This window comes from Trematomus bernacchii, unplaced genomic scaffold (genome assembly GCF_902827165.1).
Source record: "Trematomus bernacchii unplaced genomic scaffold, fTreBer1.1, whole genome shotgun sequence".
Classification (NCBI taxonomy): Eukaryota; Metazoa; Chordata; class Actinopteri; order Perciformes; family Nototheniidae; genus Trematomus; species Trematomus bernacchii.
Genome location: NW_022987689.1, coordinates 6,945,887 through 6,970,838, shown reverse-complemented (window position 1 = coordinate 6,970,838; position 24,952 = coordinate 6,945,887). Strand labels below are relative to the sequence as shown.

At 40.7% G+C, this 24,952-nt stretch overlaps 1 protein-coding gene across 5 annotated transcripts; it reads right to left on the bottom strand.

Moving 5' to 3' along the window:
* Positions 1-471: 471 nt before the first annotated feature.
* Positions 472-22,408, bottom strand: tcf3a (transcription factor 3a). 5 transcript variants are annotated; one of them, XM_034137667.1, is made up of 20 exons: positions 21,954-22,408; positions 18,835-18,931; positions 18,373-18,445; positions 13,466-13,539; positions 12,663-12,738; positions 11,932-11,972; positions 11,640-11,775; positions 11,219-11,268; positions 9,724-9,823; positions 9,188-9,321; positions 8,899-9,043; positions 8,729-8,787; positions 8,536-8,614; positions 7,575-7,651; positions 6,995-7,168; positions 6,730-6,844; positions 6,500-6,614; positions 5,361-5,599; positions 3,178-3,300; positions 472-3,066 (listed from the first exon to the last, which is right to left on the bottom strand). In XM_034137667.1, the coding sequence occupies exons 2-19, from the start codon at positions 18,886-18,888 to the stop codon at positions 3,185-3,187; spliced, it is 1,857 nt and encodes a 618-aa protein (XP_033993558.1). In that variant the 5' UTR covers positions 18,889-18,931; positions 21,954-22,408; the 3' UTR covers positions 472-3,066; positions 3,178-3,184. The 5 variants fall into 5 exon arrangements, with proteins under 5 accessions (XP_033993558.1, XP_033993560.1, XP_033993556.1 ...); XM_034137669.1 differs by having other exon boundaries at positions 6,500-6,587; positions 9,188-9,324; positions 21,954-22,403; XM_034137665.1 differs by having other exon boundaries at positions 9,188-9,324; positions 21,954-22,401.
* Between the last annotated feature and the right edge of the window lie 2,544 nt (positions 22,409-24,952).

The window sequence follows — 24,952 nt, the reverse complement described above, 5'->3', positions numbered from 1 at the left end:
TAATGAGTATTTTTTTCTTTGGTACTTTGAGAATATCTTGACGCTAATACTTTTTGACTTTTAGTTGAGCGACATTTTAAATGCAGGACTTTTACTTGTAAGAAAGTATTCCTATACTCTGGTAGTTGCACTTTTACTAAAGTACAACATCCGAGTACTTCTCCCACTTCTGCACACATCAGTTTGTATTACAGCATAGAAACATTTTCTAAGGCTCTGGACAAATACAATAAAAGGCTGTGTATTCAGCTGGGTGCAGCTCATTTCTGCCCCACCGCAGACAAATCAATCTAGTACTGCTGGCCTGTTGATCTATTCCTCTTTACCCTTTTCGTCTGTTGTAGTTGGGTGAAACTCATTTAACAAATAGAATATTAAATGAATCGACCACTACCTCGTTCCATTGCAGAAAGGAAAAAAACATTCAGGTGTTTTTAAAATATGAAAAAAAAAGACATTGGATCAACGTGGTATTTGTTATTAAAAATGGCACATTTATTGCTACATTACTGTTATATACACAACAGTTCTCTATATCTACTTTATATATAAAAAATAGGAAACTGGAGGCACTTTGAGGACATAGCCTACATAGATGTTGTCCCCAAACATGAGTGAAGACAGAGAGATTTGTAGCAGGTCATCTGTTGTGGAGGACAGAAAGGGTCTGTTAACGAAGAATATCAGGTGCATGTTTTGATCCTCGGATACTGCAGACCTATCTTTCATGTAAAGAAATAAAAGTACAAGTCTTCAATAGAGATTTTTCATATCACAACAACACCACATTTTTTCTTCAGAAAGGTTAGAGTAACTGACAAAGAAAATAATGTTTGGGGCTAGTCCGTGGGGGTAAGATTTGTGATAAAATGACAGGTACAAAAAACCAAATACTGTTACATATAAGTATCAGCTTACAATGATAAAGCTGACATATCATACAGCTGTACATACATATCAATGCACATGCCAGTCAAGGACAAAATTATATTTAACAAAATCAGTACATAAAAGATGAAGCATTTTAAGTAGTTTTCAGTGTCTAATTTGAAGACCATGTTATTAGTCATCTTACGTTTAATAACATAGCGACACTGAGGCGGTCAGCGTCCACTAGTGTGCTTCTTCATTTAGATGTTCTGAGACACTGTCAGATGTAACTGAAGTATATATGTTTTTATACATCTGTATTATAAAAAGGTACAACCTATAAATCCTCAAATGCAACGTCATCCACCATGTAGCAGAGAAGTATTCAGGCACTGGTGAGTAACCATTATCAAAACTCCCAAAGTCAGGAAAATGACTAAGGCCACCCTTTTGATTCATTTTATGCTTCATTTCATAATGAAACAGTGAATTATGTTGCAGATTGTGCAGACCGCCCCTACTGCCCCTTCCTCAAACTTATCAACAAGCTCTTCAGAGAGCTGGACATCAGGGAGAGGAGAGGGGGGTGTGCTGAAGAAAATATTGTTTCATTAAAGAAAAACTGTCGCAAACACCAGAACAATCCAATTACAACTGGCCTGACAGGGTTGTGTTGACACATGCATTTTTCTATTCATTTTTTTTTTCTTTTCATTTTTTAAAGAGAGCAATATCACAACATGTGATGTTACAGCCAGATAGGTTTGTCATTTCTAACGTTTCTAAGCACCTGGCACAAAAGAAAACACCTCACTTTGTTCCTGGAATCTAAATTGAGAGTCGTCTTACATTTAAACAATGTAAACAAAAAAAGAAAGAGCATTCCAAAAGGATAAAAACAAAACTCATACAACTATCTTACAAAGTAAAAAATAAAACGATAAAAAAACAATGATAAATCAGTTCTACAAAAAAGGAAGATCCTTACAACAGGCTTTGCAATTGTTCAAAAAGGGGAAAAAACAAAACACCAAATGCTCAACACACAGCAAAACAATTCCATAAATGGTGAGTAAATTCTCTACAGGGTAGCAGGAACACTCATGATCCCTTTCAATACTCAATGATCTCCGTCTTGAAGCAACATGTGATTTACCATAATAAAAGTTGCTCCTAGACTTAAGTTTAGTAAGTTCACCATGCTGGAACAGAGTCTTCAGGTGTGATTGACCGGGGCAGGCAGAGAATGACTGACTTCCTGACGGTTGTGATCTGAGCCGGGAGGAGGACATCTGTACCCGCTGTGCACAATGGATTCATCCTTTGTCGTTCCTGGATTTGTATCTCGAGTCTTTGCTCGTGTTTGAGTCGGTGGACGGTGTCTCGCCGGCAGTCTTTCTGCTCCACTTGCATGGCAGTGACCGTAACAGATGTACAGGACTTTAAGAGATAAAACTCAGGGATCCACAGTTGAAATTAATCAAAAAATTGCACTCTTTTGAGCCTAAGAAAGAAAAAAGAAAAAACATCCAGATATACCAGCATACCAAAAATAAAAAAAGGATGCGTCAGCCCTCTGATTGCCCGGTTATTCGCTGGATGTCTTCAAACCTGCCTGCGTAGTTCAGTCATCACATGACAAGATAATATTGATGGCCATTTTATCTTAATCATACACTACGCATTAGGCCTCTCTTGGGCACGTTTCTACAGGTTTCGTTGAATCATAAGATTTAAACCCGGGTGTCCCTCTTTGCCGGTGAAGAATGTAAGACCTGCTTTTCAGATGGGAATGCCAATAATCATCCAACAATACAAATCCTAACTCTGCTCACAGAAGCGGTTGATCCAAAAAGTTTCATTTGATCCAAACAAGTTTTGCTCCCAACATGTAAAGCAATATTTCAAAATGTCTTACAAAAACATGATCATAAGAAAGTCCTTATGTCCAATTTCCACTGTCTCCAAACCGGTGTCCTCGGTTCAAAGTGATGTCGTGTTAAGATTAATACATTTCCCTCCTGTAAGAGTGTGCTTGTTACTTTTGAATTCATAGTCAGGAATGTGGCCACCTGCTTTGTCAGTAATGAGGTGTGTGTGCGTGTGTGCTTTCCAAAAGTTGATTAACACACACTGAGATGCATGACAATGATAGATTAAGGCCACGTGTTCTAAGGGCTGCACAATCAACAGGAACTGGAAGAGAAAGGAGAAAAACAAATTAATATATTGCAACAACAAAACATTTTAAAATGATATTATCTTGAAGGCAACATAAATGCTACTCTAGATGCTCTGTGCACTGACCTAGGAATTACATATGTCCGTCTCCCATATGACCCCCACCAAGCTGCATGGAGGGGTCCACGCCTGAAACTTTTTCCTCCTCTCTCCTCTTGAGGCAGGCAGCCTTTGGGTTCAAATTACGCTCTTTGAAAAAAAAGGAGCAACACTTATATTAAAAACAGGAAGAGGAAGTATGGGACTTCTAGTGAACATCTCATTATGCTTCCTCAGAAATCTTTTAAGAGATTAAAGCAGAGTTTTAAACAAACAAAAAAGGTCAAAAGTTGACACGGGGGAACAAAAAGGAGAAAAGCAAGATAGGAAAATGAAAAGTAAGATGAGAATCAGACGCAGGCATTTGGCAGAGGGCAGGGATATACTTCCTCAAAGATTCTCCCTTTCTTCTCCCTTTTTCAGAGTTAAGAGTAAAGAGAACGGCAAAGGGAATGCCACACAGTCAGTGAGAATAAACTTTAACAAAGATATTTTCCTACGGGTCAATGACTGGCAGCTAGTCCAGCTACAATCAGAGATGGTTGTCGTCTGTGTGGATCAGACCTTCCTGTATCGGCTGACCTACCTCGAACCTGCTTCTCCAGGCCCATAATGACCTGCACAGCCTGCTGCAGGATGATAAGCTTGGTCTGGGCCTTGTCGGTCTGCGTGTGGACCGAAACCATCCTGCCCAGCTCTCTGAAGGCTTCGTTAATGTCGCGCACGCGCACCCTCTCCCTAGTGTTGTTAGCGTGGCGACGCTCCTTCTCCCTCGCCTCCTTCTCCTCCGCAGTCAGGTTCTCATCGTTCACCGAGACAACGCTGCAGCCAGGAGGAGAAGTGGGGATGGGAGGGGCCGGTTAACAAACCCAAATCACAGCTCTTACTACAGGACTACATGTTCTCACAAAAACGACACTTATACAGTTTTCAACCTATGACGCAGCTTTAAGCTTTATATTTGTCTTTCTTTAGAATATGTATTCTGTTATTAGGAAACGTTTTATATCTTAAATGCATGTTTATATTTGATGCCATATGTCAACCTCTTCACCCAATACGTTGAGACGAGTAGTTGCTGAAGAAGATCCCAGTGGAGGGGCTGTTTTGCAGTAGAGAGAACGGAGGGTAGGGATAATTCTTCCCGTGGATCTACAGCACGCAAATGATGTCACAACCAAATGATTTCTAACGAGTAACCGATCATTTGGGAATCACGATACCAGGTGTAACTAATCTGTCCTGAAGTCTAACCAACCACAGTTTATTTTGGTCATTTGGGTCCAGGGTGGAAGTTCAGGGGATATAGTGACTGTCCAGCAGAATGACAAAGAAGTTATGAGGAGAGAGAGAGAAAGGGAGAGAGAGGAAGCAACACCCTCTGCCAACATAGAAAGAGCCACAGAGAAAAGCCAAGAGGAGAGACTGAGGGCATTAAATACATCAGCAGTAGATGTATTTATCTGAATGTGAGGAAGAGGAGGTCACTGCTGATATCTGTAAAAAGAAAATGACAGAGGACGAGGGAGTGGATGGGGAAATGGAAAGGATTGTCTCTCGAAAACAGGGTGGCAAACTAAAGAGTTAATGCTTGAAAGGCTGGACATGCAGCACAGAGACACTGCAACACAGCTGAAGGCCGGTTTAACACCACACCACAGTCCTGCTTTCATGCCAACCAAAGGGGAGCAGACGGGGGCATTATGAAAAAATGTATAAAAAGAAACACTGAAATAATTAAATTAAAGAAGATGACTCTGTAGTTTAGTTTAAAGCTTAATGAGGCATCAGTGAAAAAAGCAAATAAGCACACAGAAAGATGTTAATACAGGGCGAAGCAGAGAGACACTTAAGCACTTCACAGGGGAAACAGACAGGCCATTATAAGACAACACATACTGCATCAGGACATCGAGCAGTGCTGTATGTGTTGCCAGAAAACCTTAGAGGATGAACTGGAGAATGGGCATGTCTTCAAAACAACCACACAGCTTCATTTCCTTACTTTGTTGATCCTTTCTTTTTAGGATCGAATGCAAAGAAGTGACATTGCTGATTGAGTTAACCACAACAAGTGGAGTCAAATGGATTACCAGAATGAGTTTGAAAAGTATTTGAAATAACTAGCTGGGAAGTGAAGCCGTGTGGGAGTTTCAGTTTGTAAAGAGGCCCTTCCCCTCCTCTCCCTTCCTCCCTGGACACCCACTGACCTCGGACTTGCTGCTCCAGGTTGAGTATAACGTTAACGGCCTGTTGCAGTACGATCAATTTGGTCTGCGGTTTCTCGTGGCTCATATGGAGCTGACACATGCGTCCCAGCTCCTTAAAAGCCTCGTTGATGTCCCGCACACGTAGCCGCTCACGGGTGTTGTTTGCCATCCTCCTCACTTTCTCCCGCTCAGCCTTAACCTCCACTGGAAGATCTTCATCGTCTTCCTCATCATCCAAACTAGCGAAGCGCCATTGGCAGATGAGGAGGGAATAAAACAACAGTATGGGTACAGTTCATCACTTCTGATAATAACTTCCCGATTATGGTCTTAGTCATGTCCAAACCAGATGGAGAGGGATACCATTTCAGAGCAACTCAATGACAAACACCGCTACTGTAGCTACTGTAGCTACAGTAGCGGTGTATAGCCGCTACTGTAGCGGTATTTGGCTTTGAGTTGCAAGTTAAAGGTCCCATTTGTTTAAAGCCTTTCACTTCATTGAACTCCAAAACCTGACTTTTTTTATTTTCTTCTAATAATTGTCATGAAAGTATCCTTCGTCTCTACTTTTGCTACATAAGAATATTTAATGTTAATTTCTGGTAATTGACCTTTATATTTGATACATATGTTGACACCCCTGTTAGGTTGTCAGATTTAGAAAAGGAGATATTGTTACCCAGCTATTACTGTTCATGGATGTTGATTTCTATTTGTGATCTCGACTGCATGAACAATAACTGAGATGTTATGTTGGTAATGCAGTCCTCCAACTAATAAGGTCATCCCACTCAACATAACAGATTAGGACACTTTTAACAAATCCAGTAATACCAGCTTTAGAACAAAAGTATTAATTACTAATTACTAATCAAATCCATTAAAAGTGAATTATTACGTGTTGTGATTTCATAGAGCCCTATAGTATACATGTATGAGAAATGATTGACTATAAACAATCATATCTCAAAGGTTATAAGACCATTTCCAGACACATATTATATACTTAAACCACAGCAGCATGTTTTGCCATGAAATCTCATGCAGTGATAGAAGAGTATAAACTTTGTGCTAAAAAAGGTTTTAGACACCTCGTTCCAAGCCGGGCTTTCACGTCTTTTTTCTCGTCCTCTGACCTGTCGGTGATTGAGCAGTTTTCATCGTCCTCCTTGTCCTCTCGTTTTATATCAGACCCACTGGAGCGATTGAGGCTCCCGGACAGGCCTGCACAGGCATTCAATAACAAAGATACTGAATAAGAGGAATAAAACCAGTTAATGTTAATATTACATTCAATTGTGGGAAGTATTATCCCACGCTGTGACATCAATGTGAACAAAAGATTAGAGAGCATCAAAAGTCTCACCGGTGAAGCCTTCAGGCTGAGAGCCCGGCGGGCCTGACGCGGGGCCGTGGTGACCCCCGTGCATCAGGCCTCCACTAGAGGGCAGACCAGCAGAGTCCTCATGGAGGCTGGACATCTTCAGGACAACAATGAAACCGTGTTTAAATGATCATGTAAGACGTGTTTATAAAGTGCTCTCACTGTTACTTTTTCTTTCATTTGACATATCAAACTTCATTTAGTCACTGGCGCACAGATTTCCTTGGCTGCTATTTGTTTGTCTCACCAGTCCAGGCAGGCGGCTGGCCAATCCGAGTGCTGCGCTGGTGAAGGCAGGAGGTAACCCTAAGCCTGACGCCAGCAGACTGTGCATCTCAGCCAGGCCTGGCCCTCCTTGTCCGCTGGCGTGACGCTGAAGAACATTGAGGGCTTCGTCCAGACGGTCCTCCATTTTATTGGGCTAGAGAATGAAGGATAAGGCAGACTGAGACGGCAGAAGGTGATGCAAGCATAACCGTATAGCATCCTGTGTTTTCCTCTGTCATTTACTTCAACCATCTTTTGTTGTATCTCTTACGTGAAAAAAAGGGGTTGTTGTGTTTGTAAATGAATGAAGGTGGGTTTTTTGCACTAACGTTTTTGCAGTAATTGTGACTCTGCACTTGTTCAGTAGTACATAACTGTATGATTTAATTTGTAAATGTTATTTAACGAGTATGAATGCATATGTGCAAATAGATACATTTATAGTTTTAGGATGTACATTCATATATAGATATTAACATTTGTTTTTTTAATTTACATTCTGCATCTATTCAGTACCTCTGGGCATAAACGCTTATGAACTCAAACGTATGCCGACTCACCATGGACTGAAGTCCACTGTCAAAGTTGGGTGAAGGTGTGGCCTGGCCAGAGGACCGAGTCCACTGGGATGCAGAGCCTAGAAGAGAGATCACAAGGTTCAGTTCAGTTGCCCTCATGTACTGCATCAGCTGATCTCCTGCTTTAAACTGAACAAGTCCACTATTTTAAAACAAGGCCTCTCTTTATTGGTTCATGATCATCATCTTCCTCCCTCTTTTGTTCTCCTTCACCGTGTGCCAGCAGCAGCATGGTGTACGAGGTGTGTGATGAGCTCACTCCTGGACTCAGTGCACAGACAAATGGGGAAGTGACCCCAACCCGCTTTCTACTGTATTTTCCCCATTAGTTCCCCATAGTTATATTTGGATGGCGTGTGTGTGTGTGTGTGTGTGTGTGTGTGTGTGTGTGTGTGTGTGTGTGTGTGTGTGTGTGTGTGTGTGTGTGTTATAAAGATCAAGTGACGGTTAAGCTGGGTGGTGGACCATGCGTTACATGTTTAGTATAAACAGATAGATGTACTATGTCTGCTATTTTATAAATTACCCATTTCAACAAAACGCGTATTTTTGAATATTGGTACGATTTATGTGAGTAGGTAGGACCTTTCTTAAAAATCTTAAATGTTTTCACTTTAAATTGGTACTTAAAAGTATTAACTGACCGGATCATATATTTGAAGTGTGACATTATCGATGAATATTAGGATGGAAGTTTGCACATTAGAAAGTATGGATCCCTCAATACACAAAAATAACTTGCACCGCTAACCCAATAGATGGAGCTACTTGTCACTAAGAATCATTCAGGCTTAGTCAGAGGGACAACAATGTATTTTAAAAGATTATATAATTCCATTATATGACAGGAAAGACCCCTTGTTGCACCAACAAACCTACCTAACAGCCGGCTCACTTTGAGACCTCTGGGAACAAAAGACTATATTCGACGATATTCCCTCACCTGAGACAGCCTGGGGAGAGCCAGCAGGAGTGGACGGAGACGGAGGGTAGGTGTTACTGTGAGGATCGGAGGGATAGATCTGGAAAGAGGAAGAAATTGTTTCTAATTAAATAACATGGCAACTTATTCCTTTACATGAATTTTGGTCTAGAAACACGGCTTTCCCATGAGTACATCTTTTATTATAACTTACAGATGCTAGGGCTTTTCCAATCTCATCCCCTGAACTTCCTGGTACTGTTCCTCGATTTGCTTTTGGGGAAGGAAAAAAGTATTGAAATGAGATCCTATGCTCAACAAATATGAAGCAATGTGACAATACTGGAGGAAAACATGAAGCACTTTTCACACATAAAGGTTTACCCATAATGGGGTCAGCCATAGGGGGGGTGTGGCTGGGGACTCCGAAGCTGCTGGGGCCTGAGTGGAAGCCCGCAGGATGCGCCCCGTTCACCTCCCCGCCATGCATGGGGTAGTTCTGGGGAGAGAGGGGCATTGGCTGCCGTTTCTGAAAAACAAAGACACCCAATCATTTAAAAGCACGAGCAGACAGAAGCCCTCAATGATGCATTAGTCAACACGTGTCAAAGACCTCATAATGCCTTCAAAGAAAAACTAAAAGTATGAACCAAAGTATGAAGGTACAACTTACCAGTCTGTCTTGGGGGTTGATGGCAGTGAAGGGAGCATGCTGGCTCAGATGGGGGGGGTTGCCCAGCATGGTAGTATATCCAGGCTGAACCATCGACCTGGCAGTGCCCCATGGATCAGAGGGCGGGTGAAGGCCTTCTGTCGGGGTGCATCCAGTGGAGGAAAGGGGGGGGGGGCAAGAAGGGCGAGGGATAACCAGCCACAGGAGAGGAGAGGACAATGAAGGCCACATATGAGACATGTCACATTACTGTGATGACTTCATTCAACTGTGATGCACTATTCAGCACCCAGGCACCCCCGGTGTTCACTGGCATACGGCTACAGCACCTACGGTCACCCGAACATCCAGAAGGATATTACGGGGGGGCTAATTTTACAACCATACCGGCTTTAAAAAGGAATATTCCAGGTCAATATTATTTTTATAGATTTTCTATACATTTACCCCCATTGACAACAAGTGTCTAGGTTGGAATTAACTTCTCAAACAATGAACAAGAGGAGGCTCTCAAAGCAAATGTTGTTTAGACTGACCTTGCATGTAGAATGGTGGTGGGTAGACATTTCCTGCCTTCGGGGCTGGGTAGCCAGCGTTGTCCCTGGTAAACTCCTCTCCTGAGGCCGATGCATAAACCTACAAAGGATAAACAGTAGAGAAAAATGTAACTCTTTAGTTCAGAGCTTTGAATTGTGTCATAAATCACTTTATACAAACGATATAATGTATATAAATCTTTCCGTTCAGTAGATACTATATATGGCATATTTATTTTGAGATACTCATAACAAAGTTCAGTGGGAGCTTCCTTGTGCTTAGGGTGGAGACCACAGATTAGTTTTCTTATGAAAATAGTATCTGGTGTTAAGTTTTCAAAATTATAAAAAAATATGTTTGCATTAAATCCCTGATCAAACAGCTCCTAAAAGTATGTGTTCCTTACTAGGCCGGAATCTATTTTTACAATCAGGTTTTACTACTTAATTGGATAAACAGGCTATTGCAACATGGCTGCAGACCACAGACTGAGCATAATGTATCGAATGTGCTGTGTCAGTGATTTTATTGGGCTCTGTCTCCAATCTCTTAGGGCCTTTTCACATTTGATCCTATTAAAACAGAAACACACTGAGATAATTACAGATATACAATGCACACTTTCTAACCCAGGATGATGTGATCACACAATGGGAGATGCAGTCGGATTTAGTACATGGTATAATGGGTATTAAGAAGCCAATGTTCTGAACCACCATAGCATTCTTAATCAAGATTATTCTAGACGAACAGCAAGTATCAAACTGTGTCTGCAGAACTCAAATCCAAATGGACTGAAGTTTTCTTCTGTAATTTGATTAAACAGAGAAAAAGGAGAGGGAAAAGAGAGGAGAAGAGGGAACGGAGAGATGCACTCCTAATTACTGAACCATCTGCCGAATCCTGGATGGCAGCCAACTCCACTGGCAGCTGGGATAGAGGGATGGGGGAGGGAGAGAGAGAAAGGGGAGGGAGGCGGCGGGAAGGAGAGGGAGGGGGCTGTGGGGTAAGAGAGGAGGGGGAGGGGGAAAGGAAGAAACAGAGAAGAGGAGGAAATAGGGTGCCCAGAGAGCGAGAGGGAGAGGGAAAAAATGAGGTGGAGTACGAGCCATCAAACCCCGGCATGAATTCCCCTCAGTGATCTAACGGGTTGGCTTGGCAGAGACCAAGAAATGTGGCCATAACGCAAAGGGCCTACAAATACAACACACTATAAATACAAGCTGCAAATGAGTGGCTCCTCACTCCCCCACCCATTATTTTTTTTTTTTTTTTTTTTTTTTTTTTTACTTCGGTGGTGCAGATACACAGCTGTAAGAGCTGGATGTCCTGTGTTGCAGCTATTCTCCTACTTTGCGAGCCAAGGAGAGGCTTAAGATGCAGAATGGAATGTGAAAAGGGGGCGTAAAACATGACAACATGAGCTCCCATGGACTGACTGCAAGGGCTGAGATATAGTTCAGGACTCCAACGTTTCTGGATGCTAGTACTCACCGAGGAGGGCAGGCCAGGGGGCACCTTCCTGATCTTTTTTGGCTGTGTGCCTGAGGGGAAGAAGACAGAGGGAAATCACATAAGCATGCACACATGCACAAAGATCTTAACTTATTGCAGCAGAGATTTTACAACCACCAATGTAGGGATTCAGTCATGCAAACAGAATCTATCCATCTGTCTTGTGACCACTCATAAAGGCCTAATCAAAAGGTATGTCGACTGATGTTATTCAGTGACTTTCCTCATTGAGCACTCAGGGATTTCACTTTCTTTAACCAAGCAGAAGTGAACATTTATTTTTCAAACCGCAACTAGAGAAGTGATGACAAACATGGTCTTAAATATAAATCAGAACAAAGTAAGGTATTACCATGACTGTATTGAACACTGTTGTAGATACTAGGCTTCACAAACTTACCAATGGGCTCCTGTGAGGGTCTCCTACGAGAGTTGCTTCCCTCATATGAGGAATAAAACTGGGAGTTGGACTTCATGCCAGACGGGGAGAGGGCATCAGGACTGGGCATGGGCATTTCACTGGGCATAAAGCCCGGCTAGAGATGGTAAAAAAAACACAAGCTCATGTAGCGTAAAAGTAATAAATGATGGCAGTAAATTCAGATGGATTTATGGTAGGAAATATGTCGCAGAGACAATTCTTTCCTAAAAGAGCATCAAGAGAGAAGGGGCGATGATCCTAACTGATTTACCTGTGGTGCAAATGACGAGTAAGGTCCTCGCTCAGGCTTTCCTGTTCGGGGAAAGGAATATAAAACCAGGTCATGATTGTGAAAATTGGGCTTTTATGTCAATATTAAATCACAATCTGGACGTTCCCCTTTCTCCATTTGGGTGCCTCCCATCTGCTGTGTGAGTGTATATGATAATGTGTGGTATTTATGGCTGTGGACAGCAAAACAACAACAAATTGGCCCATTATAAATGGTTCAGGGGCAATTGTGCCAAACCTCTGTCCCCTCCCCTGACAGTTAAACAGAAGAGAGCTATAGGCTACTGGAGTCCCAAGGGAGAGCCTTGTTTGTGCATGGGTGCCCTTTACACCCCACCACCCCCTCTTGCCCTGAACACACAAACTGCAACAACAACACATGAAAAATCCCCTCCTCCACATCCTCCCTGATTACCCTGCTCCCTTCATCCATTGCCACCTAAGCATAAATATGGCTTGCCCTAAAGTGGCACATTGGTGTCTAACCTATGAGTGACTGCTCTCTCCAACAAACACCTCATTGTGTTGGTTCAGTCACACAGTTCATTTATTTAAACTTCTACACATTCCAGTCTGCATGTTCTTCTATCATTAAGTCCTGATATCAAAAACACTGGCCCCAAATGTCCATGATCTCTTTAATAAGAAAACTATATGCAATGTAAAAGGTGTCTTTGCTTCAACTGCTTAGTTTAAGTCAAAGCTTCTTACCAACAATCCCTGATCCATACATGGGGGCGGGCGCAATGCCCTCCTGCTCACTGTAGAGGCCTTGTTCTCCATAACCCTGAGGGAAAAAGACAGTACGACAGAAATTAGGGTGATACAAAAAAATACAAGAACTTAGCCCATTATTAGTACCCCTTTCACACCAAAGCAGTTCAACTCGTGTGTGTGTTCATGTGAATAGGTCAGCTCACATTAGCAAACTTGGCTCCGAGGTGTGTTTATGGTTTTTGGATGAAAAGGTGTTTATAAGATTCTTCAGCAGCTACTATAAGATCGCATATATCCATTTGTTCAACCTGTGATAACTACAGTTATACTTAATGTCTATCAAAATGTTCTAATAATGTGCATACATGTGTACAAATAAATCATTGTATACAAGCCCAGTGGGATCCAAACCATCCATAAGGCTTCCTCTTGACAGACAATCTTTATAAAGGTTTGTAATGTGTGACTCACTGTTATTTTATCATCAAGTCTGAGTATGTTTATGCTGACGTTCATGGATCATGAATCCAATGTTTCCTTAAGAGTGAAATCAAACTCAAATGTAAGTAAACTTGGCAAATCTGAGCCTTTTTTTAATCAGTCTAGTGTATAAAAATAATGGTGTGGAACCAGGTGATATCTAAATATTTCACTACGAGGGTCTGAGGCTGTATCAGTGGTCAAATCCCATCTGATACATTGGGTTTGTGTGTGAAAGCGGTATAGGTTACATGAGCACCCAAACTTGTGTTGTCTTCAAGACCAGATTCTATCTAGTAAGTGAGGATAAACCGTACCCTTCCTTGGTTGAAAGATGGACTGTTCTGTTCTCCGGGCCCCCAGGGACCGGATCCACTCCTCTCATCTATACCTGTAAAACAAAGAACTGGGTTAGGCCTGTTAACCACAAAAAGGCAGACACATTCGTAACAAGGACTTACACTAAAGCTTTGCATAAGAGAATGATAAAGTTGACCTGCTTTGATACAAGTTTGTTTTCAGGCTTCTCAAAGTAACCTCAATTGAAGAGCTTCAGTTCCAAGCTCATAGAGAGACAGCATAGTGACAGTGCTGTCACATAGCGTGGATATGAGCTGTAGGAAGTTTGAATAATTAACACCCAGTATGAGGCACCCAGAATCATCCTCAACATTCTTCATTCTCCCACTCCAATCCTTTACATTTTCCATGGCAACAGTCATCCATTACCCATCTATTCTCTCACATTTGGCCTACACCTTCGCCCTAACAGAGACACACGCTGAAGTGCTGAAGGTCTCAATCTTACATAGTTAACGCATATTATCCCTGACCGGTGCACTCCAGCTTTCAGAGAGGTGAATGTGTTTGAAAGGAGCGATTTTAAAGCTTGGTGAAGCAGAAATTCCTGCCCGTCCCCTTTCTCTCAATCTCCTCTCGTACTGCAACACAGCATCTCTGGGGGAAAGCTGAAGCTTAATTGCATACTGATTTGCATAATTGTGCATATTAATGAAGCTGAGCGCTATGAATATTCATATTTTTGTTTTGTTGTCTAATTAAAAAGCGGAGAGGGGAGAGGGGAGGGGGGTAGAAGCGGGCTAGAATCATGACAGGATCAGCAGTAGAACAGACTGATGGGTCCACAGCGCTGAGAGCTGCTAGATTGCCGTGACAACTGTGATCTATACGCACGACACCAGCAGAATAAGAGATGAAGGAGACAATGTCTTGTCCCCTCTCTATGGCTGACTGTCACTCTCCACGTCAATCAACGATGATAAAGAAAATATATGAACCATTTGCTTCCTTGGTAAGTCATCAGAACCATAGCCTTAGTTTTGAGTCGAGGACTGCATTTGACTTTTCTGACAGTTTTATTTCAATACTTAATTTAAGTAAGCCAATCGCAGTGTCAAAAAAACAAATGTTTTGGGGCTGCGTTTTGTCTGCCTCACCTACATTATTACCAAATATTCAGAAGCATGTAGCATATCAAACAGTCAGGGACCAAATACGAAGCTAGTTAGCCAGACACGAACATGTGTTATTTTTACCCTCTTTAGAAGAACTGAGGATTGGAAGGCTACTAGAAAAAGAAACATGAACTGTCACCTTTCATTCCACAAATAGCAGGGTGCTTTTTGCACTTTGCAGAAAAATAACACACATCCCCTCTCATATAGAAATACCTTTTTCAAGGTAATCAAATTAGGGATTAGCAAGTGTTTTGAGATTACATTTAATGCAACGAATTGTATGGAATAATGACTAATAAGTAAGTCTATTATTTCAACAAAAGGAGTAAAGCATAGAAATAACAACTGGATCAACTTAGCAGAACTATAGTGTAGGTTTACATCAGTGATGATAAATATTCTGTTCAAATAAACAATATTCTCCAGATGTAATGTGACACCACTCCTCCATTGCCGACCTAACAACGTTGTTGTTTTAGTGACTTTAAAGACCCCATTGAAACCGTTATCTAAAGAAAAGAGCCACGCAATGTAGCTATCTGTGGCTAAGCTGTATCACGTGATCAATACAGGGGACACCAGCTAGGTTTACACAGGTGTCTATAAAAGTACTCATGTGGGAAAATATATGAAAAGGCCATGGCTTACTTGTTTTGGTAATTTAGTATGTGTTATAAAGGTTTCCCAAAAAAAAGAAGCAGGGAAGGGGTTTTCTTGAGCCTTGCTTTTAAATCTGTGTGGATGGGTAAATATGTTTACATACTCTGCTTAAAGATCGAATACTATACTACCAATAGTATCAACATCTCTATCTTGGGTCTTAATCAAATCTAATCTAAGACTAGAAAAAAAAAAGCTTGAACACATCTACCCTTTTTGCTTCAACGATGACATTTGTTTTTTTAAATATGATTTTTGTCACAACTGGGGTTGGATACGTTGGTTTCCTGTTCCCCACTTTCTTTAGGAAAGTTTCCTTGATTCAGAAAAATGCCGTTTCATTTATGCTTTAATATTTATTTTTTTACGGTTTGTAACATGTTGCTTTTCCCCCCCTGAGATTCCTGTGACATTTTATGATTTCCATTAGCGACACCATAAGTCCCTGAACAATGAGAAAACCATGAGTAGTGCACTACTCAGACAGCCTACCAGGACTGGAGAGAGAAAACCATAGAAAAGTGTGAGTAACATCAGACAAATTCTCTGGTGAACCCCAATGCACTTCTCCTCCCAGCATGCAACGCCCCTTTTAGCATGGCTAGTCTATAATTACACAGGAAGAGATACTGGAAACAGACTGCCAGCCTGAGTCATAAGCTTCATGAGCAAAACTCCAGCTCATACATTGACCAAACTTGCAGACAAGTCTTGGCTTTTTAACGAACACTGCCCCAGGCACCTATAACTGAGTGTGCCGTTTTGTCTACACCTTCTTCCTTCCCTTGGCAAAGTGAGTCACGCAGACACAAAGCATGATGTCAGGTCAAATCTCAAGAGAGTGAACAATGTTAACGAAATACTGAACAATGTACAATAACACAGGCCTAGCTTTTTTAACCTGTGAGTCACCAGAGACTTCTCAAACTGTGTGCATTAACTCAATTGAAATGTATAAATGAAATTTATATTTCTTATAAGTCCTAATTCTGACACACTATGAAATGATATACATTTCAATGGTCATATGTGCAAGAAGTTCCAATTGCAAATCTACTTATGAATGAAACATCCATCAGTTCTTGTTCTTCACCAACACATCTGTTGGAACATTTCATGCAAATTCTAAACTCTTCCCCTTCTGCATTTGAGCCCATACCTAGGTTTAAAAATACATTGAAGGATTCTCAGTTTCCAGAGAGCAAAAAATGAAAGTGCGCTGAATTGACTTTAACTTACAAGTGAAAGGGATTGAGCAGGGAGCAGTGCAGAGATATTATCACTGAGGCTCAGAAAGGGAGGTTCCTCATAGCCACACATGTTAAACCTCAACATATCCCAAACCTAAACCATACTGGTGGAAAAAGGCATCTAACAGACTCTTTAAGGAAAACACGTGGCAGCTGCTCCACAGAAAAAAACAGGGATACAGTTTGACCAAGTCAGGTTCTTTGAAACTAATGATATGATAGCACATGTTTGAGTAACCAGAAGAAACCTACTGTAATACTTATAGACAGGCATGGATTGTACACCGAGGTGCATTTTCCTTTCATTTATTATTTTTGCCAATTATGCGACGCGAATATCCCGCAGCAGTGCGCTGACCTTTCCCTGTGCCAAAGCTCCTGTTTTGTAAAGAGCTTAAACAGGATAACACTAAATTGAACAAGTAATCTATAGACATGTTGGCGTAATTTTTTACTTTTTGGGGGGGAAATAGCCAAGCTAGCCGTTAACCCTGCTTCAGATCTTTGTGATAAGCTAATTGCTTTTTGGCTAATATTGTAAGCTATAGAGGGTCGCTAACGTTTCCATGGTCCTTCTATAGAACTTGTTTAATGCCGTGAACTTGTCTCTATGCAAATCCTCTGTAAATGACATATATCTTAGCGGACCACAGTAGGTGCAAACTACATTTTTTTACCAAAACCTAACAATGGTGAATGTTTGATACTAAAAGGATATATTTTGTGTGGATTACATTTATAAGGCAGAGGGAGAATGCCACGAGCAGCCGTTGGGTTGATAACATCACAGCTCTCTTTTGTAAGCACACACCTTGCTAAAAAACAAAAGGAACATGTAAGTGGCCCTCAAGTGAATAGAAGAAACAGAGCCCCCTTTACCCCTCCCAGCCTCTGCTTGTCTTGTCTTTCATCTCAGCTTCAATATCCGGTTTCATTTGTTTTGCCAGCCGTAAGACCTACTGCACTTCCAGAGATTCGAAGATAACAGAAAGTTTCATGTAGGGCAAGTGGATCTGCTACAGTGGGAATTAAGATGGAAAGGTAGGCCTTTTTTTATCAAACCCCTTATTGTGTATGAGAGCAATACAAAAAAGTAAAATGCTGTGAATGTCTCGAAGCTGACTTAAGGTCTAGGCTGATTATATGTATGGATAATGGCTGTAGGTAAAAATAAGTTGTGTGAAAAGAAAGAAATAGGGTGAAAGATTGCAGGATCAGGGAAACACTTTAGTCACGGAATTAGCAGAGGAGATTAATTGGGCTATTCCTATCAACCCCCACCCTCTGCCTTTGTCATTAAGTGATTGAATGGCAACAGCTGAGAAGGTGAGGGAAGGGACACCTGCAAGGCGAGGATGAGGAAGTGTTGAGGAGATGACGCCTGATCGACATAACATAAAATAACCTGGCAATCTTTCCTGTGGTTGCTTCCAATAATCTGTGATCTCAAACAGATTTCAAGAAGTGGAGAACAGGAACTATCTCCTTTTCTATTACCATTCAAAACACCATGAATGAATGTGGGAGGGAGAAGTGAAATTACAATAGTTGTACTACAGAAACAATAAGAAACATCTCAAGCATTTAATGAGAGAAATTAAGAGAAAGAAAGAAAATATAATACTACATTTCAATGTGTTTAACATGAAAATACAATAAAGCATTTTGTCTTATTTCTACTTGTCTGTCATAACATTTACTGACATTTCTTTCTTTTTTTAATCAAGAGAAGAAAATCCAGAAGAATAGACCATTTCATTTATTTGGGAGGCAAACAAATAAAGTAAATCAGAAAGAAAAATGAACGAAAACAAGGAAATAATCATGTTTTCTTACCTGAACCTCCAAACTGACTGCTGGCGAGAGTAGTTGGACGGTTCTTCCCGTTTGATACTGGAGGCTCAAACATCTGAAAAGAGAGACATTAAACTGTAAGCTGTAGTCCATCTATGACTTTGCTGAGTTGTTTCCTCTCCACATGTGCAAAAGGTTGATTAGGTGCTAATTCAAATGACCCTATCCTTGTCATCCAGCTACAATGGTCATGAATATATCTACACATTCCAGCTTTGAGTGACTGCTAACATGTAAGTGACACAAAAACAACAGTCTTGTTAAAAAAAAGATGAGTAACATATACACTGCCAAGCTTCAAACAGTGACCAACCGGCCCATTTATTGAGTTCCTGACACTCAGTCACATATCAACATACTACATTTAAAGTAGTGTGTCTTTAAGCAGAGAATAAACTGTAAAGGATGCACATTTAAGTCAAGCAATCTTCAGATAGATCTTACCGCGCTAAAATCCAGCAAGTCGTTGAGCTCCTTGTCTGTTTCCACTGCAGCCATTCTCTGCCGCTGTTCACTTGGCCGTTTCAGTCTCAGCAAGCAACTACAAGCAGACCGAAGGAGAATATTAGTATATTTTTCCCTGTCGGTAAGATGATTTATATTCCTGCAGAAGTAAAGCTAGATATTACCAAAGTCAAGTATTACCACAATATTGTGACTACTGAAGCTTTCTCCAAAATATAATCTAAAAAAAAGGAAGGGGGATATAGATTTGGAAATAAATGTGGCTGTATATCCAAGCAGTTTGATGGATTCACTGTTTTTCCACTTACCTGGAACAATCCACTAAAGGTATAAGAGACTGAAATACTTGCTGATATGTTTCCATTTGTTTTACAAATTGGGTCTTGTTTTCATTGTTTTGTTCCTGTGTTAATGATAGAGGTGGTTACATAATGCCATGGGCAACTGGACATTAGAGGTGTCTTCCTTTTCACTTAAAAGTAAGTGGTTCAGAAAATATAGTTAAACTGGAGACTTGTTTTAACATGTCTGAGTGCCTGAGTTCTTGCCTTTTACATTTTAAAGTGTTGTATAGTGGTGCTGTTGTGTTCCCATATCTCAAAAATAGAACCCTGGTAAATACAATGTTGTCACAACTAATCTTACTTTAGATAACATTAATTACAACTCAAAAAAATGTCTAGACTTGCATACCAATGTCATTGTAATATTGGTTATATTTCCCCCACCATTACAAAGAGGATGATGATTCAGGCCGATGACTCAAAAGCATTTACTCTGGTCGAAAGGAAATATCACTTAAATTACATTATGGGAGGGCTGACATACATAACAAAATAAATAAACATTGTTCAGCCTTCAGTAAACATGCCTACAATGTAAAATATAGTTCATATTAGCATGTTACCCTGGACCATCAATCTACTGAAGAAGTACTGACAAGTCAATACTAGAATTTCCCTGCAGACCACAGATAGGTGAACATGGTTCAGCCACAAGCCACACTGCACTCGATGTTAGTCAGGCCCTGGACTTCACTTACATCAAAAACCAAACTGTTCTAACACTTCTTTTGAAACACCGAGTAAGCTAATACACAACCAAAGACTCACATAGGATATGTGCTGTATAAACAACCTGTATCAACAGCCAATTCTGCCCATTTGTGTAAAACATCTAAATTAGTTGCTTTCATTTCTGCATGAGGTGGGCAAACCAGCAGAGACAATTTGCAAAACAAAAGCTCTGCAGTAAATACCAGCTGTGGGAAATCATAATGTTGTGATTTTGTTTGTACTTAGAGGTGTTGATTCAATTCAGAGTTCACTTTTGTGGCTGCACAGTCTCTGAAGCTGTCAAGCAAAAATACAATAAAGTTTATCTCAGTTAATGTTGGCCACTGATACTTTAAGCTAATGCAGGTTTGTTGCAATTATTTTTGCTTTGTAATTTTACAGTGTTTATATCTAAATATACTAAAACGTTTTAAGTGACTTCAAGAAAGAAAGGGAACAAAAGCCAAAATAACAAATACACCTACAAGCAGTAATTATTGTAAAAACAAAGTGGGAGATTAAGATTTTTTGAGTCATGACCTAAAGTCAGTTGTAATCGGAGACAATTTCACTTCTAACACTTGAATAACTCAGTATCGTTTTCACTGCATGACTAAAGATTCACTTTTAGTCTAAAATAGCACAACTGGAAACAGAAAAGGTGATTAGTTTCAGTAATTTGAGCTGTTCATAGCAACTACTTACCCATCACATTAAAGTGTATCCAACTTCAATGTTGTAAGCATAGTCAGTAATGCCACAACTTTGTTTACAGAGAGTAATACCGTGACAACACCAAAAGTCAACCATTTGTTGAAACTACATCTGCATGGGATTCTGAAGGCATTAAAGGATGCAACCACCAGATTAACTGGGGGAAACACAAGAACAAAGCAATGTAATTAATGTTGCAAATAACCAATGTTTTAAAGAGTGACTACCGAAAAATGTGTTTTTACACCAGACAATAAGCCAAAAAACTTCAGCACCACTTAATCTAGTCGTTTCTGCCTCTCACTGAGCTGAGGTCAAAATGGGGGATAAGTGTTTAGCCCCTCCTAACAAATGGAAGTTGCATACGCTTGTCTTGAGCACCCCCACCTCCGGCCTTCCCATTTGGAGAAAAGTTTAAGGCACAAATACCCACACAACACCTCATACCTGGCGACAAATAAAAGATGGTCTGCTATCTACAACATATTGTTGCATGGCTCAGTGTAGGGTTTAAAACCCTGCGGGACGTTTAAAAAGGGCCTTGAAAACCTGTTGCCTGCTCCTCACGTCGAGCAGGAGAATGGGGCACTAATGAACACAAAGACTCGGGCCACCAAAGTTTCAGTAAAACGGTCAAAACGCAACAAAATTAGTATAAACGTCAAAAGTGCCCTGAAATAACTGACCGAAACGTGTTTTGTATTACTCAAGATAAAATAAAAAAGTATAAAGCCTCATTCTGGTTGCTTGTTATAATGGTGGTTTGTTTGGAGGGTGGTGGTAAAAAATAATAGTTATACTTTCAACAAAAATTGTATTTTAATTCCACAATTTAGTGTTGTACGTTTATGATTACAGTGCTATACTTTTGAAACAGGCACACATCTTGATACCAGGTGGAAGAGATAGCCATTTTAGCTTCAACCAGGAATGTTGTACCGTTAGCTTAAACCGACCAACGTCTACTTTAACGGCTAACGCTCGTGCGTTTGTTTCTAGAAAACCGACATACGGGTACCAAACACAGTAAAATCATAGGGGGGCTAGCTAACTCGGTGAAGCAATATGCTAAAGTGCTGTAACATTATGACCCACTGAAGTGAACAAAGAAATCCATCACACACACAGGCTAATACTCGTTATAGTAATAACAGCTCACTAAGGCCGGAGGGACGAAAATCCAAGACCCCGCTCTTCCTGGCTGTGCCACTCGGTTACAACTTAACGATGCGCTTAAAACTTGATTATTACTCCGGTAACAACGTGACACACGACTACTGTTTGACGTGCATATGTTTGTTGTGAATGTGTATGTGTCGATGTATTTACCTGGACAGTTATATGGCATCCAACAGGGAGAAATCGACGGCCGCAGTAGAGAGAAAAACAAAGTTAGGGATAGGATCCTTCCCCCCGTGGTCCGGACTGTGGGCTTGATGAAAATGAAGAAAGACAATATGAACCACTCCTCCGTCGCCTCGTCTGGTTGACGTCTTCGTCACGAAACTAAAAACACGTTTTTAACACGAACCATAACTCTTAAACGGCTCCGTTTCCTTATTGTAAGAGCAAATGTAACCATTTCATTTTCCAAGTAGACATTTTAACAGCCTCCACATTGTCGGTTCCAATGAAGTGAATATCACTCCGCAGCACAGCCTACGGGGGGACATGGACGCTGAAACATCAGCGATGTCCAATCTTGGTTAAAACGAAGCAGGTTTCGAGAACCTGTGTAAAGACGCGTTGATTTTGTTCAAAATGCAAAATGTCACTGTTTTATGGCTGTAAACACGACGCAAAAGCATCGGAGTATCAATTCGCGGGATCTATATTGACTGGCGGATGAAGACAGCGGAAAGCCAAACAGCCTAGACTAGTGGAAGATGGAATGATAATATGAGAGGGAGGGCCAATTGGATACAACGAAAAAATGATTGGCAAGTTAGAGACCCACATATATTCCATCGTCGACCTTTAGGGCTGTCTTATTTAGCTTACGGATTTCTTTCTTTTTTAAATTTTGTTCCCAAGCTCTGCGCTACAAATATTGTGTTTGTGAGATGAGTGTATACGCTGCTCCACTATACTGGATAAAATCGTAATAAAGTTTCTCATTGGGTGGATTGCAATTGGATATATTTTCTTAATTCATGCCCAAAAACATTAGATTATGGGATGACCTTGGTATAAATAAATGCCACAACTGAATATATACATTATAATATGAATGATCTTGAAACATAAACCATCACGATGTAATTTAATTTCCTTTTTTTGTTAAATAGTACAAATGTAGGACTGTGATTGAGGAGACACTTATACTATATGAAGTTACTTAATGTTATGAATAGACTACATTCCTGAGAAGTATTTTTAGCCATCACAATGGCCAATACTGTATTCATAATTAGGAATGCTTCAATATATAATTACATAGTGAAAATGTGTCCATTAGATTGAACTTTGATTAAGTTTAAAACCTAGGGGGGAAACAAAAACATGTGCAGTCAGAAAAGGAATGCAACATGTGGGAACCCATGAGTGTGTCTTTTCATCTGTGTGCAAGAGAGAAAGTGGCAGAAAAAAGTAATTGTACAGCCACTTCCTTTTGTTGAGCTGTAATCAAAAGAGTTTACATGAACCAGCATCAACTCACGTCACAAGATGGCCTGGCTGCTGTTTTTCTCATGAGCTCTACCTTGGTGGTTATGTAAACAACGCTGCAGTTAATGTCAGCGGTTGTTTTGAGACTTTCTAAAGAAAACCTCAACTGGTTTGAGGGGAAACAACCTAAATAACATCTGTGCCGGCCTTTACGAGAAAACTCAGCCATCCACTTTGTGGTCCGCAAACATGCACACACACACTCTCACACACACATATGCTCAGCCTGCTTTGCACACATGCAACTCAAGCACACACCTGTATGTCATTAAAAGTGGGACTAACGACTGGTTACTAACTTATTCTTTTAGGTCTGAAAAACGTTTAAAAATGTACAACAGTATATTTGACTTAGGAACAAGAACAAGCAATGCATGCTTAGAATAGCATGGTTAAAGACAGAATCAGCTAAATGCGATGAGGGCACAACTCAGCTCTATATTTTTTCAACATGGTAAGGAGTATTCAGTCTGTGTGAGCAGATCAACCTCATTATGACAAAACAGGTTCCATGTCACAGATTCACTTGAGAAGCTCCAACAGTACACCTGGGGAAAGATGGTGCATGTATTTGCCATGGAAGTGATGATATCGCAGCTCTACACCAAACATCAAACAATGTTTGGTTTGTTGCCTTTTAAAAAGTAGGCCAAACGGCGCGGAGGCAAACAGACATTAAGGTTGTACAACAGGGCGCACAACACAAAAAAAGCTATATTTAGAGTGGAACTCCATTTTCCTAACCCCCAAGTGTGTACCCTCCTCTACACCCACTCTTTCCTGGGCTACCTCTTCTATTCAAGCACCATAGCTCTTTAAATGGGTTACCCCCATGAAGCCACCCACGCATCAGGTACAGTATGAAAACCTGGGGCATCCTGTTATGACTTCTGGTTTCCTGTTTCCTGTGTGAAAAATACAGCCCCCTCTCTGACACACACATGCAAACACACTCATTCAATTGCATATCAAACAGAAAAGGCTTGGGATAAGCTTCGAACACCCCATTTCAAATAAATCAGTTGAAGTGTTTGTATGCATGATCCTTGCCCAAGTATTTGAGAATTCATTTTAAAATCCTAAATACCAAACTGATCAATGTCATGCTTTTCCTTTTTAGATTATTCCCAACAAGACTCAATCTAATAGTTTAGTGTGTTTTTGACTGGGCGGTGACATTAGTGTGGTATTTAGCACTTTGAAATATACAAGGCTGCTGCATTGTTGTGAGAAAGTTATTATGCTATAAGGTGACAAGAGCAGCTGTTTTTACCCCATTTTTCACAACATTTAATTTGTTTTTATTCCTTGTACACATATTCTCATTTCACATGCCAGAGAGGAAGATGTACAAGTGTCAAGGGACTACTGAAACAGCGCTAACAGCAGTGGGTGCTCATGTGTGAACTGTAGGCCCCTCGTTCGCCAGAAATATGAAAATAACAGTGTTTTGTGACAGACAACATGCGGCCACTGCACACCCCCTGCCAAGATACCTGAGCATCTCTCTCTATAGGGGTCAGCCACATCACTCTTAATGAGCAGAAATCTCTCTTTCTTCCTGTGGCGGATCTATCCTGCCATGCTGAATGCTCAGTGATGGTGTACATGGATAATTGTCTTGGCACAAACTCAGTCCCTTTTTCCCCTCTCTTTCACCG

Coding starts and splice junctions, on each gene's coding strand:
- tcf3a (XM_034137665.1), bottom strand. CDS start 18,888: ATGGCTGCAGTGGAAACAGACAAGGAGCTCAACGACTTGCTGGATTTT. Junction 12,739..13,465: donor CATCTTTCAACCAAGGAAGG/GTACGGTTTATC, acceptor TTTTTCCCTCAG/GGTTATGGAGAACAAGGCCT. Junction 3,301..5,360: donor CCTGGAGCAGCAAGTCCGAG/GTCAGTGGGTGT, acceptor TTTTTTTCAAAG/AGCGTAATTTGAACCCAAAG.